Genomic DNA, 16,581 nt, shown 5'->3' on the forward strand with positions numbered 1-16,581 from the left:
CCCTCAGTTGTAATTTATTTTCTTTTTTTAGGTTATTTTCTTTATAGAAGTCATATAAAATTCATTAAGATGGTACAAATACAGTGGCTGTAACACATCATTAATTATTATTTAGTTATATATATTTAGTTATATATAATTATTATTAGTTATATGGGAAAGGAAGGGACGATACACTGAGTAATATTCATTGTGCCCTTCTTAACCCCATTTTTTAGTTTTCTTAAACAGTGACATTATTTTTGTTTGTATTTTACAGTTTCTGAGACAGTGTTCTTAAGTACAGATTCTTTCTTCCAGAGGACAGTTTCAGTTCTCTATGTCTCTTACTTGGATTCTGCATCTGAACTTGGTTTTCAATATAGTCAAGAGACTTTTGAGAAAAATGACATTTTCTTAAATGAGGTGAGGTAACTTGGTACACACTATGTCTCTGAGTTTTATTTTTGTTTAAAAGACATAAGTCCATCATTTTTAGTAGATCAACTTAATACTTCTTAGCTGTCATTTTTGAAATGAGATCAAAGATTTTTTCATGTGCTCACTAAGAATGTAATATTTTCTAGGAAACAGGAAAATACATTTAATTTAGTATTTTAGCTTGAGTCCAGAAGTTACATGTAAGAAGTGAATTTGCAAGAGGAAAATACTATGTTTAAGCATTTAGTTATTCTCTCTTTATACAGTACAAAACTTTTACCAGCAAAAACAAGTAACCATAGTGGGGAAGAACTTCAAGAAACGAGTTTCTTCTGTTTGAGAGTCAGGTAAGGGAATTAGGTCGTAGAAAATTAATATTGTGGTTTGTACAAAAAGATTGGATTTTTACAATTTCTCTTTAGTTTCATCTTAAATATGTGTGTGGTAAAATTTGGATTAGTACAAGTTTCTTTGTCTCTTTCACAGAGTGACCTAGCATTTCTACAATATGGTTCATTGTTTACATAGATACCATGTTTCTGTAGAGGTTTTTCAAGTTTAAATTACATGGTTTTGAAGATAAGATGAACACTTTCAACATTCTGGTTAATTTTCATTGTTTCATGCCTGTCTTTGAAGATTGAACATTCATATTATTTCCTGTACCTAAATTATAGGAGAAGGAAACTACTGCATACAGGGTTTGATTCCAAAGATGTATATGGCTTCCAAAATAAAATTTAAACAATGCTAGGAATCTAGTATCAAAACCTAAAGTAATTCAGAAGTAATACTTATAGTGGGCTAATGGTTTATAAAAAACAAGGGCAGGTTTGCTTAAAAAATACTTTATCTTTTCTTTAAAGGCAGAATTGTTATGTCAACATAGACTCTATTGGTAGCAGTGCTATCATCACTGTGAGTGATCCAGCCAAAGGTAAGTCTGTTAGGGAAAAAAACGGTCTCTTCTTTTACCAGATGAAATGGTTTAGTTAATTTTAGAAGATGCCTGTCAGAACTTTAAACGTATTTCTAGATAAATTTTTTAATCTAAAACCTAATATATATTTTAGTGACTAGAGATTAGTACTGTCACAAGCATCTCTTCTAAACTCTCATAATGACAATAAGCACACAGAACTGACCAAACTTAACAACTATAGAATCTTAGGAGTAAGACAGGTTCAGCCATATACTTTAGTGATAGTAGTAGAAGAAAGACACAGAAGGAAAAAGCAGAATGCTGGAGAAGCTGATGAGTTAAGAGAGGTAGGTATTGTAATGGTTAAGAACATGATTAACACTAAATTTTTAATGTTTAGCCTTCTCATTTGTAAAATGGATTAATAAAGGACTGAGACTTTGTAAAGAGCTTACCCAGGTTCTTATACCTAGTAATTTCTCAGCACATGGACAGTACTACTTTTGTTGAGTTAAGTTTGAGAAATAATGAGCTTTTCATAAGTGTTTCTGAAATAGCCTGCAGGAAGTAAAAGTAGTCAGGAAAGGGATCAGAACTGGGGCTGAGGCTGGGGCACTAGTTGAAGCCAATACATTATTGTTACATAGGATGGTACAGAAGAAGAAAATGGCCAATAATCACTCTTTTGGATTATCAGTGGGACCAAGGTACAGGGAGATTGTGGGCATATAGAAGGAAGAATAAGCAAGAGTAGTCCATTGGATGGAAAATTGAAAAGTAAAGTTCCACACAAAGCAGAAGAATCTCAAAAAGAGAGATGGTTAGCTGGGTTAACTAGACACACCTGTAAGCCTAGTTGCTTGGGAGGCTGAGGCAGGAATTGCAAGTTTGAGGCCTGCCTGGACAACTTAGTGATCCTTTTCTCAAAAGTTTTTCAAAATGGGTTGGTGATGTAGCTCAGTGGTAGAGTGCTTGACTAACATGTGCAAGGCCTTGGGTCAGTCCTAGCAGTCATTCCTTCTTGTGGTTATTACTGTAGTGCTATTTGCATTCTTTGGCTTCTTGCTTCGGCCTTATGTCACTGTTAATTTAATTAACTTTTTAAATCACTTACTGTATGATATTTCATCATATGGTAAACGTGACTAACTTTTGAGAATAAAAAGTCTAAATGGGAAATACTGTTGATTATTCAGTGAGCAAGGACAGCTGTTTGTGAAGCACTTTACTACATACTTTCTTGGCATAATTTGCAAATGATTAATGCTTTGGTCTGGAAACTTGTCTTTTGAAATTTTAGATTTTGTCATCTTTTGTAGTCAATGGTAGCAATTCAATGAGTGTATCATAAAAGTTGGTGGCTACATAGTATTTCTCTTAAAGAAATGGTTTTCTTAGAGGATTTGGATTATAACTCAGTGGGAGAGCATGACTTAACCAGCATATGCAAGGCCCTGGGTTCTATTCCCAGCACCCTTCCTGCAAAATAAAAACGATTCTCTTAAATTTAGGGTAATTCATCTATTCCTTTGAAATTATGGTAAAAGTGTAGGTACTTGCCTCAGAAAGATGCTCACACATGATTTGTTAATACAGTTTTAAAGGTCTTATAGTTAAAACTGTTGGCCTTAAGACTTCTGTTTCTAAGAAGTATAATTCTTTTTTTTTTTTCTTTTCGAGAATTTGTTTCTTTTTTCTGTTTTTTTTCTAAAGTATAATTCCTAACTACAGTTACTGGTAGTGAGAATACATCTATATCCCTGCTGGGCTACTTCTAAATAACTCCTAGAGTAAAGGTTATTGTTATTTGAAGATACCTGATTAGTTTTAATATTTTTATTCCAGGGAAAAGTCAAGTTTGTGTCTGAGAATTATACAGCTAACTACACTAGGTCCTCTTCTGGCTATGATTGCCATGTGGCTTAAAATGCTAACAGTTTCTCACAAAACGAGTCGTTTTGTGTCTTTGAACTAAGTCAGGTATAGTTATCTATGAGTAAATAATATCCAAGATATGTTTCTGAATCTGATGTGTTAAATTTTAGGCTGAGTGGATTTGAGATAAACTTGCCACATGCAATTCATAATGCTAACAATACTTATTTTTTTTTCTTTCAGTATTACCTCTATGAACTTTCAGGCAGCACTGTTATTGTGCGATCCAGGCAGATCAGACCTTAGATAATTGTAACTTTTCAGTACAGGGAACCTAAGAAGATGGCAGCACCACCTCATAAAAGCATGTGAGTAATTATGTGTGTATACTCTGTTTAACTGAGTTTGTTTCTTTTGCTCTTATAAAAATGCTCTTTTTTTTCCTTTTTAGACTTGAAAGCAGTAAAAATGGTAAGAAATTATTTTATTGATTCTTTGTGGGGGGGTTTATTCTTAGTAGATATTTCATTCACAAATAATGTTTCAATTTTTTAATCTTCATTTCTTAAAGTTCTCATCTCTCCATGGAAAGGAAAATTAACTATTCAAGGTTGTGTGCTGTGTGATATAACTCTGTGGTCCAGTTATGGTACAGTAATTCCAGCACACCTGTAAGTATCCTTTCTAATGCTTGTATTACTTTTTTTTTCCTCCATTGCCAGGTATCTAACCCAGAGCCTTGTGCATGCTAAGAAAGTACTCTACCACTAAAACTAGAGTGCCCCTAACCCCAATTATTTTTTGTTTTAATTCTCTTTTTGAGGTCTTGGTGGATGGTAATTAGGGTAAATTTAGCAGTTAGACTTGGTTTTAGATAGATTGCATTTGAGTAGATGTGTGGAACACAAGGCTGTGACACAGGAGACATAATTTCTAATCTTTTAGAAATGATTAGATCATTGCAAATGATCTTTCAGAATAAATTAAATTATTTGGTAAAAAAAAATTATTTGGTATTAGAATAACTACCAAATCAGATTTGCCTAAATATAGCAGGTTATAGCAGTTGAATCCTATTACTGAGTTCGTTAAGATCTGCAGTATCTGGCCAGGGATTTAGCTGAGTGGTGCCACCGTCTGCCTTGCAAGTGGAAGGTCCTGAGTTCAATCCCTGGTACCAAAAAAAAAGATTTTTGCAGTATCCAACTTCCTAATTTTCATATCATTCTCTTAGAAAAATATTACTGAAAGTAGATGTTACATCTATTTATACTATAATGAATTATCATCATATATTTTTTCCTGGGGAACTGTGAAAGACATCTATGAACCCCTTTTGTTCAGGCAGTTATAATCTTGTACCCAAGACAAGGCAGACATAGTTTAGTTAAAATGTAAACACAAATAAATGTATCAGAATTTATTTATTTTCTGTTGACCTTTTTAAAGAAGAGGCAGCAAGTGTATTGTAACCCACAAAATAAAGAATTCTGTAAATAAACAAATGGGAAAGAAGGAGAAATTTTCCTCCCTGTAGAGAGCAACTACTAAATGTTGAAAAACTGATAGAATATGATAATCAACACGTGGATGCCAAAAGTAGTAAATTAAAGCTTAGGTGATATTTGCATCTATCCATACAACATGGTTATTAATCACAAGAGGGAAAATTGACTTTCCAGTAGAGAAAACTGGCAGATGTCATCTTAAGTGGTTAAATTAACTTTGGCATTAACACAATAGGTGTCACGTGCTTTCTGATATTCTGCACAGAGAATGACACAGTAGCACTTTTGTCTGTAATGTGGTTGCTAACCTAATGAAGAGGAAACATTAGACCTACCTAGATACAAAGGCATTCTACAGAATGGTCTGTATTCTTTAAAATATCAGAGTCTTTAAAAATAAAGACTAAGATACTGTCCCAGATAGGTCAATTAAATAATAGTACTATGAATTTCTTGATTTTGCTGATGGCATTATCATTGTGCAAGAAAGTTTCCCCCTTGTTTTTTTGGTATTGGGGATTGAACTCGGGTCCTTGTGCTTGCCAAGCAGGTGGCAGAACCACTGAGCTAAATCCCCGGCCCTGAGTTTCCCCTTCTTTGAAGGCAATATATGAAGAAATATTTGGGGTAAAAGGGCCTCAGTTTTGCATCTTGCTCTCAAAAGAATCGGAAAAGTTAATATATAGAGAAAATCAGTAGCAAAGCAAATGTGCTGCTGATCTGGATGAAGGATATAAAAAGTCCTTTGTACTATTTTTATAAGTTTTCTAGTCTAAAACTATTTCAAAGTAAGTTTTGAAAAAGGAAAAAGTAATTGGGATCTACTATAAAAGATACCGTTCCTTATATGGCACAATCCAATATTACGAAGAATTTTCAGCTCTTCTATAATTCTTTGACACATCTGGATATTTTAGTTATACCAAAAATATATATATTCAGAAAATGTGGGCATATTTTCAGACCATATCTGTGTATGAAAATCTATAATTTTACCAATATGCATGTTGTTTAAACTGAAGTCTGTTAATTTAAGGACTTGCATGGTAATTATATTTTTATTTGCATTTACATTAGAAAGCTAAAAATTCTTTCTGCCAAGGGAAAACAAAAAAAACCTAAATATTAAAGAGCTATAGATATAATTTCAGTATTTATTACATTACTTGATACTGTTTTGTTTTTTAGACCACATGAACTACATTTTAAGTATGTAATGCGAGTGTCATCTTTGAAAGAAAGACTGCCAGAAGCTGCTTTTAGAAAACAGATTTACTTGGAGCAAAAAGGTCTGTTGAAATAAAATGGCACACTGCATGTTCAGGGCTTTGTTCTACTTTCTTCTCTGTCTTCCAAACATACATACCTGCACATACATACTTTTGTTTCATCATAAGTACTTCTTAAAAGGCTCTTTCGAGAGAAAGTTCTAGAGTTTCCATATTCATTTCCTTGGAAGCCGAGTAGAAACTGGAAGATAGTTTTATTTAAGGTGAAAAAGTAGGTTTAATAGAGAATATTAAGAGACATTAAAAGTAGTTGGAAACTCATAACCATTCTTCTCAAGGACGAAAGCGTTTTTGTTAATTTATGTACTTTAAAATCAAGTGAAAGAAAAATAAATATGAGAAGAAAATTTTTTGACCATTGAGGTTACTTCATGGAACATTGATGTTTACGTGGTATTTGTCTTGTTAATGTTGTGGCTGTGAGCTGTGTCAGTGCAAATGAGAGCATTGTTTTAAAATAACTAATTCAGAGCCAGGCATGGTGGTGCACTCCTGTAATCGCAGAACTCGTGAAACTGAGGTGGGAGGATTGCCACAAGTTCGAGGCCAGCTTGGACTACATAGTGAGTTCAAGGCCAGCCTGAACCACATAGTGAGACTCTTACTCCCCCCCCCAAAAAGAAACCTTCAGTAACTTTTTATTAAGGAGTTTTATAACTAAAAACATCAAATCATAAAGGTTTTTTGAGTAGTATTGCCAACTCTCACTTTTGTGACATAAAATAAGTGAATTAGTTACAAAAATACAGTATATTAAAAAAAATAATTAAATTATAATTAAAATATAATTTTTTTAATTTCCTTTACAGTCTGTTGCCAAGATTTGTGCTTCAATTTGTATGAGGTGGAACTGTCAAACAAACAAGGGGAAGAAGTAGATAAATTAACAGAATACATTAAAAATAAGCAATTGGTAAGAATCTTTTTTTTTTTTTGAGACAGGGTCTTGCTATGTAGTTCATACTGGTGTTGAACTCACTGTATAGCCCAGGTTGGCCTTGAATTCACGGCAATCTTCCTGCCTCAGCCTCCCAAGTGCTGGGATTACAGAGATATGCCACTATGCCCAGCAAGAATCATTCATATAATATATAACTTTTTTTCTTGAACTGAGAAATTGATATCTAAGTAATGGTTGGCTGTAACTTGATTGAATTATTTCAGATTGCTGAAAAGGTTTTCATTGTTTAGTATTGATGTGTTCATAGAGTATTTATTGACTTAACACGTTTTCATCCCCCTTGTATTTCAGTTTACTTGTGTGTCTCAAGGTATTTGTTTATTGCATTAAAATTATTACATAAGCATTGGATTTTATCTTTGTTAGGGGTATATAGGTTTTAGAAATGATGAACAGTGGAAAAAAAGAACTTTAAACTTAATAATTTAGAATGATAGCTTTTAGATAGCTTCCTTGGGACAAAATTCTCCTACTTGCTAAAAACATCAAAATTGGAGCTCAGAATTCTATTAAAGACTCTGGTAGAATTGTTTTATCTGAATTTTTTGTTGCCATTAGAATTGATTATTTTCTATTATTTTTAAACAATCTGTTAGGGGGCCAGGGATTTAGCTCAGTGGTTTTGCCGCCTGCTGCGCAAGCACAAGGACCCGAGTTTGATCCCTGGTACTCCCCCCAAAAAAATTAATAAAAAATCTGTTAGGATGCTATAGAAAGGATTTGGGGGAGGTTGGTATCTTCTGATCTTTCTAGTTCCAGGATTCTATAATAATTTTTATGTAACCATGAGTTTAAGATGCTACTTCGGACTGGGGATGTAGTGGTAGGGTACCTGCCAGCTTGTGTGAAGCCCTGCGTTCAATCCCAAGCACTGTAAAAAATAAAATATTATTTATAGATCTGATACATCTTGAGTTAATGGCTATGGGTACATAATGGTTATTTTTTGTTTTTGATTTTCTGAGACAGGATCTTTTTATGTAGACCATGCTGGCCTTCAATTCACTGTGTAGCCTAGGCTGGGCTTGAATTTGCAGCGAATCTCGTGCCTCAGCCTCCCAAGTGCTGGGATTACATGTATTGGCTTTTTGATGGTGATTGGAAGTCTAAACTATCTCACTGGGAAAAAAAAGAAATAAATCTTTAGTCATTGACCTGTTATATTGTTGAACACTCTTCTAAAACTTACCCTTGCTGTTCTAGTTACTGTATTTAGCCAGAATGGGGCCAAGATTATTTGAGCTAAGGAACTTGTGGTTTCTGATACTGGAGACAAAATTCTCATGATTCTTACAAACACTTAACACTTCAAGAATTTTTTCTTGGGCTCAAAATACACTAATGAGTATAATAGAGAGGAAAGAGCTATTAAACAATCTTTATTTCTTTTTTTTTTTTAAATGTTTAAGGCACTCATCAAATGCTTAGAAGATCGAGCATTTTTCATTTTACTTTCATCATCAGCCTTAATACCAGAGCCAGGTAAGGACAACTAACTTCACGGAAAATTTTTTTCAATATATTTACTTTTGTTTTATAAGATCAAAAGCAATAACTTTTCTTCTTTTGATTCTTATTCTGTGTAGATACTGGAGATGAGCAAATGAGTCTACATGTGTTGCATTTATTCCATTCACACCTGGCAACAGGTGAGGATACGGTGGCATCCAGTTCACTGGGTCTGATTTCACTCCTCATCTGACTTGACATCTTAGTAACACATAACAATGTTAACTATTTAGCTTTTTTTTTCCTCTTAATTAACTCATCCCTTATTCTACAAAGTTGACAGCTGTTCACCTCCTTTGAAGGTTATCCTTTCTTCTGAGCTTTAGGCCCATGTTTTCAGTGTCTGCTATCATTTCCACCTGGATTATCTCCAGGGTTCCCCAAATTCAGCTTGTCTAAAGTTGAATCCATTTGTTGCTGAACAGCAGTAGCCAGGATATATCTTACTCATAGCCTGTACAGTGGGTGTGACTCATTGTCTTCATAGATCTACTTCCTTTTCTCTGTACATATTTGATCTCCATATTTGTCCTATGCATTCTGAGGGTGATACTGCCTCCCCAAAGGACCATAACTTAGCTATTGCAGTGAAAAAGTATTATTCATGTAGTACCTAAACAGATATACAGTATATCTGTGGTGTTAAATTTTCAGAGGGCAGTTATGGGAAAATTATGTCTAAAAGTGCTCTTAGGGGAGGATAACAAAAAGGTTGAGAAACACTAATCTGGTTTATTTATATGTCTGTCAAGTTGTAGTTTCAAAGTCACTTTTCTGGTAACTTTAACTAGAATCCTTGGCTTATTATCAGTAAATTGTTTAGTGTCTACCTTTTATCAGAAAAGGAAATTCTCATTGTTTTATAATCACACTGTGTGGTTTTTTGTTTTGTATTTTGTGATGCATGCTAGACAAATATTCAACTACTAAGCCATATCTCCAGCTAATATGGCATGGAAATTTTTTAAAAGTTGATATTTTAAGGGTGGGGAGGTGGTGAGACAGGATCTCACTATGCTACCCAGGCTAGTCTTAAATTCTTGAACTTAAGGATCTTCCCACCTCAGTCTTTCAAGTATCTGAGACTACAGGGGTGTACCACCATGTTTAGCTAGAACTGATTATTAAAAATTGTATTAAGGGCTGGGGATTTAGCTCAGTGGTTCTGGCACCTGCCTCGCAAGTGCAAGGTCCCGAGTTCGATCCCTGGTACCAAAAAATAAAAATAAAAAAATAAAAATTATATTAAGTTATATTGTAGAGCTTCTCCCTATAAGATTTCTGACTTGATTCTTTTTCATTGTAAATTGCCACTTGGATAAGAACTATTAACTACCTGTACCCAAGAAGAGCATAGGAACTCTGTTTGAATAAATGTTGGAGTGTTTCTTTTTTATTTGCTCCTGAGGCTCATTAAAACATTTTTTACTTACGGTCATCCAGAGGTTTAAATCTTTAGTTATTTGTTTTATTTTGAGTAATACTTTGTTTAGCCAACTTAAAAATTTTTACAGATTTTATAATAGTGTATTAGAAATAATACTGCATTACTAAGTTACTTCTTGCAATAATGAAGTTGCCTAGAAAATGCTACTTTGTTATCTGTATGCTTTAAAATACATAAGGACTTTTTTATATTTCATATCTTCTTCACTTATGTCTGTGATGAATGCCAAGAAAGGAACTTTTATTTTAATATCTAACCATATTTTCATGCTTGTTTTTATTTGCCTTTCTTTTCCTTTAATTGATACTTGCTATAGTATTAATTATTTAACTAAGATTGACGTGATATTTTATAATTCTCCAGGTGCTTTCTCTTTAAAAAGAATGGGAATTATTCCCATTCCATTTACTGGGTACTGGAGGTCTTTGTTATCTGTCAGTTTATATTATTGATGACTCTGAAATTTTCTAGTACATAACAAATTCATAAAAATTTTCTAGTTAATAACAAGTTCATAAAAACCTGACCTTTCCTTTTTTTTTCCTCTCACTGGTTCTTTTCAGTTACTGATTTGCTTAAAAAAGTGTTCAAAGAATGAGCTAGAAGAGAAGATGAAATAGACTAGTTGGTTTAGTTAATTTTAAAATTTTTTATTCCATTTGCTAGAAAGGGTGATAGAATTAGCAACTGTTGTTTCAGTGAGATTTGTGGATTATTTAGGGCCTTCTTTCAGTTTAGTTTATTTGCATTATAACTTCTAAAAAAGAATTTAGAAAGAGTTGTATAGGTACAAATAAAATATATTTTTAAAGCAGAAAATAAGTAGAAAAGCAAACCCGTCTGCTTTAAAAGCCACTGTTGAGCTGGGGATTTAGCTCAGTGGTTTCGCCGCCTGCTGCGCAAGCGCAAGGACCGGAGTTCGATCCCCGGCACCAAAAAAACAAACAAAAAAAAGCCACTGTTGCTACTGTAAAGGACCATTAACATCCTACTGAGTTCCTGATCAAGTGAGATTGGAGCTGGAGATAATTTAGTTTATTTCTTCTAACTTAGCAATTGCATGTCATATGGTTCTGTTTCAGTTCAATGTATGCCTGTAATTTCAAATGTATGAAGTTATATATTTATTAACACACCCCCATCAGCTTGAACCACTGATGATATGTGCATGACTGTCCCATTGGATGGTATACCAAATAAAAATGACCCAATGGAACAGACATGCATGTAATACCAGTAGTTCAAGCCTCCCAGGAGCGAGACATACGAATTGCAGCCTCATTGTGAATATGTTAAATATACTCATAAGTGTGTTAGTTGCCAATTGGTTATCATTAGGAACCTCTTAGCATATTTAACCATCCTATCTAAAGCATTTTCCCTGCATGTTTTATTAAAGAAACTTCAGGCTTTTAATATATTGATATCTGTTTTAGAGGTGAAAGATTTGAAAATTGAAGATGACATTTCATGGAAGGTGGCTCCCATTTTACCTGCTCTTAATTGTGCTCTTCTAGAAGCAAAGAAATTACTTCCTGAAGAAGGAACTCATCCAAACATATTAGTAAAGCATAATTTCCAAGAACTGAACAAGGTGGACAAAAACCTTTCTTTGACTGCTGCTCCTCAGGATGTAAAGAAAGAGACTACATTTTTTAGGAAACTGTCTGGTAGTTTTGACCTGGTTCCTCCACCTGAAAAGTGCTCAACAGAGTCTTTAACTCAGTTGAAGTCTTATTTTTCAGATCCTGGTGGTTATACTTTGGAAGTGTCTACCGCTTTGGGTTTGTTAGCAGAATGTCCTCCATCTCCTTATATTTCAGATGGAATTTGTGATGCTGGATTTTCTTTAGTTATGACTCCAGATCCTGAATTTCTTGACTCAGAGGCAGAAGTAAGAAAAAAAACTCAAACTGAAAAGAGTTCTGAAGAAATGTTTAAAGAAAAGAAGGGAGCTGTGGTTCCATTGAGTGCAGCATCAAATCTGAGAGTGCAGCCAAAGAGAAAGGCCAGCATGCTACCCATAGTGCGCAGCAAAAGAGTCAACCTATGCCCCTCATTTGCCAAAAGAACTACACCTGGAACAGATAGCAGATCATCCTCTCCATCACCTCTTAAGTTAGTTAAAGGACAGTTACCGCAGAAAAGAAAAAGAGGTAAGTATAATTTATATGGATTATTAATACAGTAACTGTTGTATTCAAAGCCTGCTCCTGTCTGGATTTATGTGGACTGGAGCATGGCAGTGTTAGAAATTTGTTAGAAACACCATCATGTCTCTCTAGGAGATGTGTTTACCTGTCAAAGCTTGAGAAGTACTGATCTAGATAATTGCTGAAAACTGTGAAATAGATAATCTAAGATACCTCAAAAGCCTGCCCATCAAGCTATGTTCCACTTGTAAAACCTCTCAGACTATTGCATATTTATATTTCATTTTCAGAAAGATGGTTATCTATTTTTCTGTGCCATCCTCTGACAAATTGAGGTGGAAGAGGGGGATCTGCTAAAAAAAAAAAAGCAAGCATACCAATAGCATGAAAGGGTGATAGCTGGCAACCTAAACACTAAGGAGACTGGAAGTGTCTGGACCTCTAACACTAAAGCAGTCTGGGATCAAGTTTCTGTTCCTTTGTACGTATTAGAGGTTTTTAAATGATCATCCATCTGGGAAGCTGAAGCAGGAGGATTGCAAGTTCCAGCCCAGCCTGGACAACTTAGCAAGATCCTGTCTCAAAAAACAGAAAAAGGGATGGGGATGTAGCTTGGTGCAATGCCCTAGGTTCAATCCCCAGTACTACAGGAAAAAAAAAAAATCAACTGGATCTTAAGACCAACCTACTGAAATGGAATATAGTTATATATTGAAAAAGTTCCACAAGAGGTTTTGATGTTCCTGGAAAGTAACAGAATCAGATTCCAGAGTCATTAAGTATTTTGACAAATGTACTTTAGCCAGCATGCTACTGCTCAAATTATATTTAGTGTGTTTTCTCTAAAAGGGTAGGGAGTTAAACATCCAAGGAGCTACTTAGTCATACCTGTTTCGCTGTTGGCTTCTCTCATTCTACATTGGCAAAGTTCAGCAGTTGTGATTGGGACCTTCACAACTGAAAATATACCTCGCAAGTGCAAGGTCCCGAGTTCGATCCCCAGTACCAAAAAACCCCCACACAGCTGAAAATATATACTTTCTGGCCCTTCACAGAATGTTTGCCAACTCATCTATGCTATTTGAATTTGAAAATGTTAGTCTCCAAAAAGTAACATGTAAAATATGCTGATGGACAGGATTCTGAATAAACCATGTTTTAACAAATAATGATTTCTGGCCTGCTTTGGTTTGAGAAATGGTGTGCTGTATGTGTATTTAGGAGGTTGGTGGAAAGTATGACAATATAAAGCATGGAGTCAGACTATACACTGTTTGTAAGTACATTCCAGGCCAACCATAATGAGCTTCTGTTCTATGTAAACCAGTTTACTTCAGGGTATTAAATTATCTCTAATTCAACATACATTTTTACTGTTTTCCAAATGTTTTAAATTACTGTATATTCATTATAAGTATCTTTGATATTATACTGTAATACTCATAAATTCATACATGACTGAAATAGAAATTTCAAACAGCATTTACTCTGTGTAATACAATTTAATGTTTTCTGTTCTGTTTAAGAAAGAATTCAGGGTTTTGCTGCCTGCTGCACAAGCGCAAGGACCCGAGTTCGATCCCCCGTACCAAAAAAAAAAAGGAAAGAATTCTGGTTGTGATAATTTGTTTTACAACCCACCCACCCCCACATTGGATTATTACATAATTGAGAAAGATGGCATTTTGTAATACATATAGAGTACCCCCCACCCCCACCCCCGGCCCAGAATCTGAGTTTATGAGAGATCTTCCCTTCTTGTTTGTACAAATAGGGTTTGGTTGTCTAATCTTATTTTCTTTTCCTTTTAATTTTAAATGTTTTTCCTGCTTGGTATTTTTGCATTTTCCTATGCTGAATATTTTAGAAAATGTAACTGGAATGTAATGAGAAGTCTATTTTAAAACCAGTATGGTGCTTTATTTTCTGATAATTTAATAGGGAGGAAAATAATTAGAGCTAGAGAAATCTATAACATTAAGAGATTCTGAAAGCTTTCTTTAAAACCACTCCTTTCTTTAACCCCTTCAAAAGAATGAAAAGAAATGTGTCTCTTTTTCTACATATCCCTGACACATATCAGTATCTAATGTTCTTTGATAAAATGGTTAGTGTTCTGAATGAGAAATAGTGTTTTATGTATAATTTTTAAATATTTGCTAACATTCATGGGTGATTATATATCTTTGGGGCTAAATTTATTGGTGGACCCAACTGAATTTATGAAATGCCAATGGGAAAAAGTTCCAAAGGGAACATTTATTAATTTTTTAACTTAAAAAATTGACTAGTGGTATTTTTTTTTCTCTCTACCTACCTCTACTTGTAGATATTTTCTTAATTCCTTGTAAGAAGCAAAGCAGATCATCTTAGAAGAGGGATGATAATTTTTTTTTTGTTAAGGTGGTAAATTTGTAGCAAATAAAACCAGGTGCAGACTTTCCTCAGTCTTTCCCTGAAATTCTTTTTTTTAAGTTTATTTTTCAGATGGTATTGAGATGTTAATAAGTAATAAAATATATAATATGGCTCTTTGTGAGCACATACTCTTCTCTCTACTGGGTGATTATAGTTTTAACCATATAACTTTATGATGGGGGCTATGTTGCTTTTTATTTAAACATAATTTATTTGGGGCCGGGGATTTAGCTCAGTGGTTCTGCCACCTGCCTCACAAGTGCAAGGTCCTGAGTTCGATCCTTGGTACCAAAACAAAAACAAAAAACAATTTATTTTATTCATCTCCCAGTGTTGTTTTACCTGCCACATCAATCAGAAAAGGTTATACAGAATTTTTAAAAATTAGGTTGTTACCCAAGTTCAATCCCTGGTACCAAAAAAAAAAAAAAAATTAGGTTGTGGGTTTTATATTATTACCCTAATAATTTTCTTCTTCACCTGATAAAGCTACAAGGAGACTCTTAACAAATTCCTATTTTTATATATAATTTGAGAGAGTATTTAACTCGTTAACTTGTTAAAAAAAAATAAAATCTTCTAGTGATACTCAAAAATTTATAGTTTATTCTTCCTTGCTACAGTTGCCCCCTAAAACAAGAAATAAAGAGAAAAGTGTACTGACAAATATCTGAGCCCCTACCCCTTAAAAAAACGGTGTCTTTTTCTACATAAGGTGCGGAAGTGGTGACTGCACAGGTTGTACAGAAAACCAAACTGAATAGGAAAAGCCAAGAAGTTCCTATTTCTAAAGATGTTCCAGTGGCAACAAATACTAAAAGGGCAAGGAGAAAAGAGAAATCTCCAATCAAAACTGTTCCAAGGGCTAAGCCACCTGTGAAGAAATCTCCACAGAAACGGAGAGTAAATATAGTAAAAGGCAGTCAGAATCCCAGAATCGGAAAGCAGCCACAACCTGGTAAGAAACACTCTTCCTGTAAATGTAAACACTAAAATACAGATGTAATAGAGATTTCAAGATATATTTTGAAATAATGTAAGAGCAGTTGAAATTCATCAGTAATTCATTCTGTATTCCTTAGCTCAGACCCTGAAGTACATAACTTGATTTCCTATTGTAAACAAATAGGAAAGTGCAAATACTCTAGCTTTCACAAAATAGATCCTACTTTTTAATTTGTATAAAGCCTAACATGAATTTTTATGAGTTAATAGTATAAATGGCTATATTTATGAGTAAATACAGGTATCTTGCTGTATTTGTCTGAATCATACTCAGTTATAAAAAGTAAAAGGCTGTTAGTCTGTCTTGAGGAAATTGTAAACAAATTGTTTACAACTGTCAGTAATCCAGAATCACCTCAGTCTTTACCTTTATGCAACTGAACGCACACTACATCTACTCCTTGATCTGGGTCCACTTCCCTTCTTAACTTTACTTTTTCTATGTATGGTGTGATTCTTCCTCTAGACTGCAGTCTATAAATGAGACTATTATTGTGTGTGTTGTTGTTTGGTTTGGTTTTGTTTCACAAAGAGACTTTATTCCCTCCTTATTTATTTATTTATTTATTTATTTATTTATTTTTGGTACGGGGATCAAACTCAGGACCTTGCACTTGCGAGGCAGGTGGCAGCACCAATGAACTAAATCCCCTGGCCCTTTTTTTATATTTCTATCAGTTTTCTGTCTAATTTCCCTGATTCTGCTTTCTCCCTCATCTATATCTTATAGACAGTAGAGATTTAGAGAAAAAGTACTGTTTCGTTGGTGTAGTGAAAGTATAGGTGAACTTGCTTGTTTTTTAAGTTTCTTTAATGTTTCATGGCTGAAGGTTTTTTTTTTCTGTATTTAAAAAATTAACCTCAACCCTTTATTTCCATACATAAAAATAACTTGAAAGGATCTATGAACCTAAATATGAAAGACTAAAACTACAAAACTTTAAGAAGAAATTATAAAGGAAAATGTTTATGAATTTGGGGTAGGCAAGAACTTCCTAGGATACAAAAAAACATGATGTATAAAAGAAAAAATTTGATAAATGAGATTCCATTAAAATTTAGAACTTTAAATAA

The 16,581-nt window shown here is 34.0% G+C and overlaps 1 protein-coding gene across 15 annotated transcripts in view; it reads left to right on the top strand.

The window, feature by feature from the left end:
* The window catches only part of Tasor2 (transcription activation suppressor family member 2), a 101,469-nt gene that overhangs the window by 24,852 nt on the left and 60,036 nt on the right, over positions 1 to 16,581 (top strand). For 8 of the 15 annotated variants that reach the window (XR_015439134.1, XR_002398223.2, XM_013075801.3 and 5 more), the window contains 11 exons: positions 687 to 767; positions 1,287 to 1,357; positions 3,461 to 3,585; positions 3,669 to 3,688; positions 3,789 to 3,888; positions 5,914 to 6,014; positions 6,824 to 6,927; positions 8,385 to 8,457; positions 8,562 to 8,624; positions 11,368 to 12,087; positions 15,218 to 15,460. Coding sequence is in view for 13 of the 15 variants with exons in the window: in XM_013075801.3 (XP_012931255.2) it covers positions 3,560 to 3,585; positions 3,669 to 3,688; positions 3,789 to 3,888; positions 5,914 to 6,014; positions 6,824 to 6,927; positions 8,385 to 8,457; positions 8,562 to 8,624; positions 11,368 to 12,087; positions 15,218 to 15,460 (1,450 nt within the window). In the remaining 2 variants the exon portion in view is untranslated. The remainder of the gene's footprint in view (positions 1 to 686; positions 768 to 1,286; positions 1,358 to 3,460; positions 3,586 to 3,668; positions 3,689 to 3,788; positions 3,889 to 5,913; positions 6,015 to 6,823; positions 6,928 to 8,384; positions 8,458 to 8,561; positions 8,625 to 11,367; positions 12,088 to 15,217; positions 15,461 to 16,581) is intronic. The other 7 variants (XM_013075797.3, XM_021266312.2, XM_013075796.3 and 4 more) reach the window with 4 other exon arrangements.

Source organism: Heterocephalus glaber, unplaced genomic scaffold, assembly GCF_053883595.1.
Source record: "Heterocephalus glaber isolate CG9 unplaced genomic scaffold, H.glaber_assembly_v1.0 deba00001472, whole genome shotgun sequence".
Classification (NCBI taxonomy): domain Eukaryota; kingdom Metazoa; phylum Chordata; class Mammalia; order Rodentia; family Bathyergidae; genus Heterocephalus; species Heterocephalus glaber.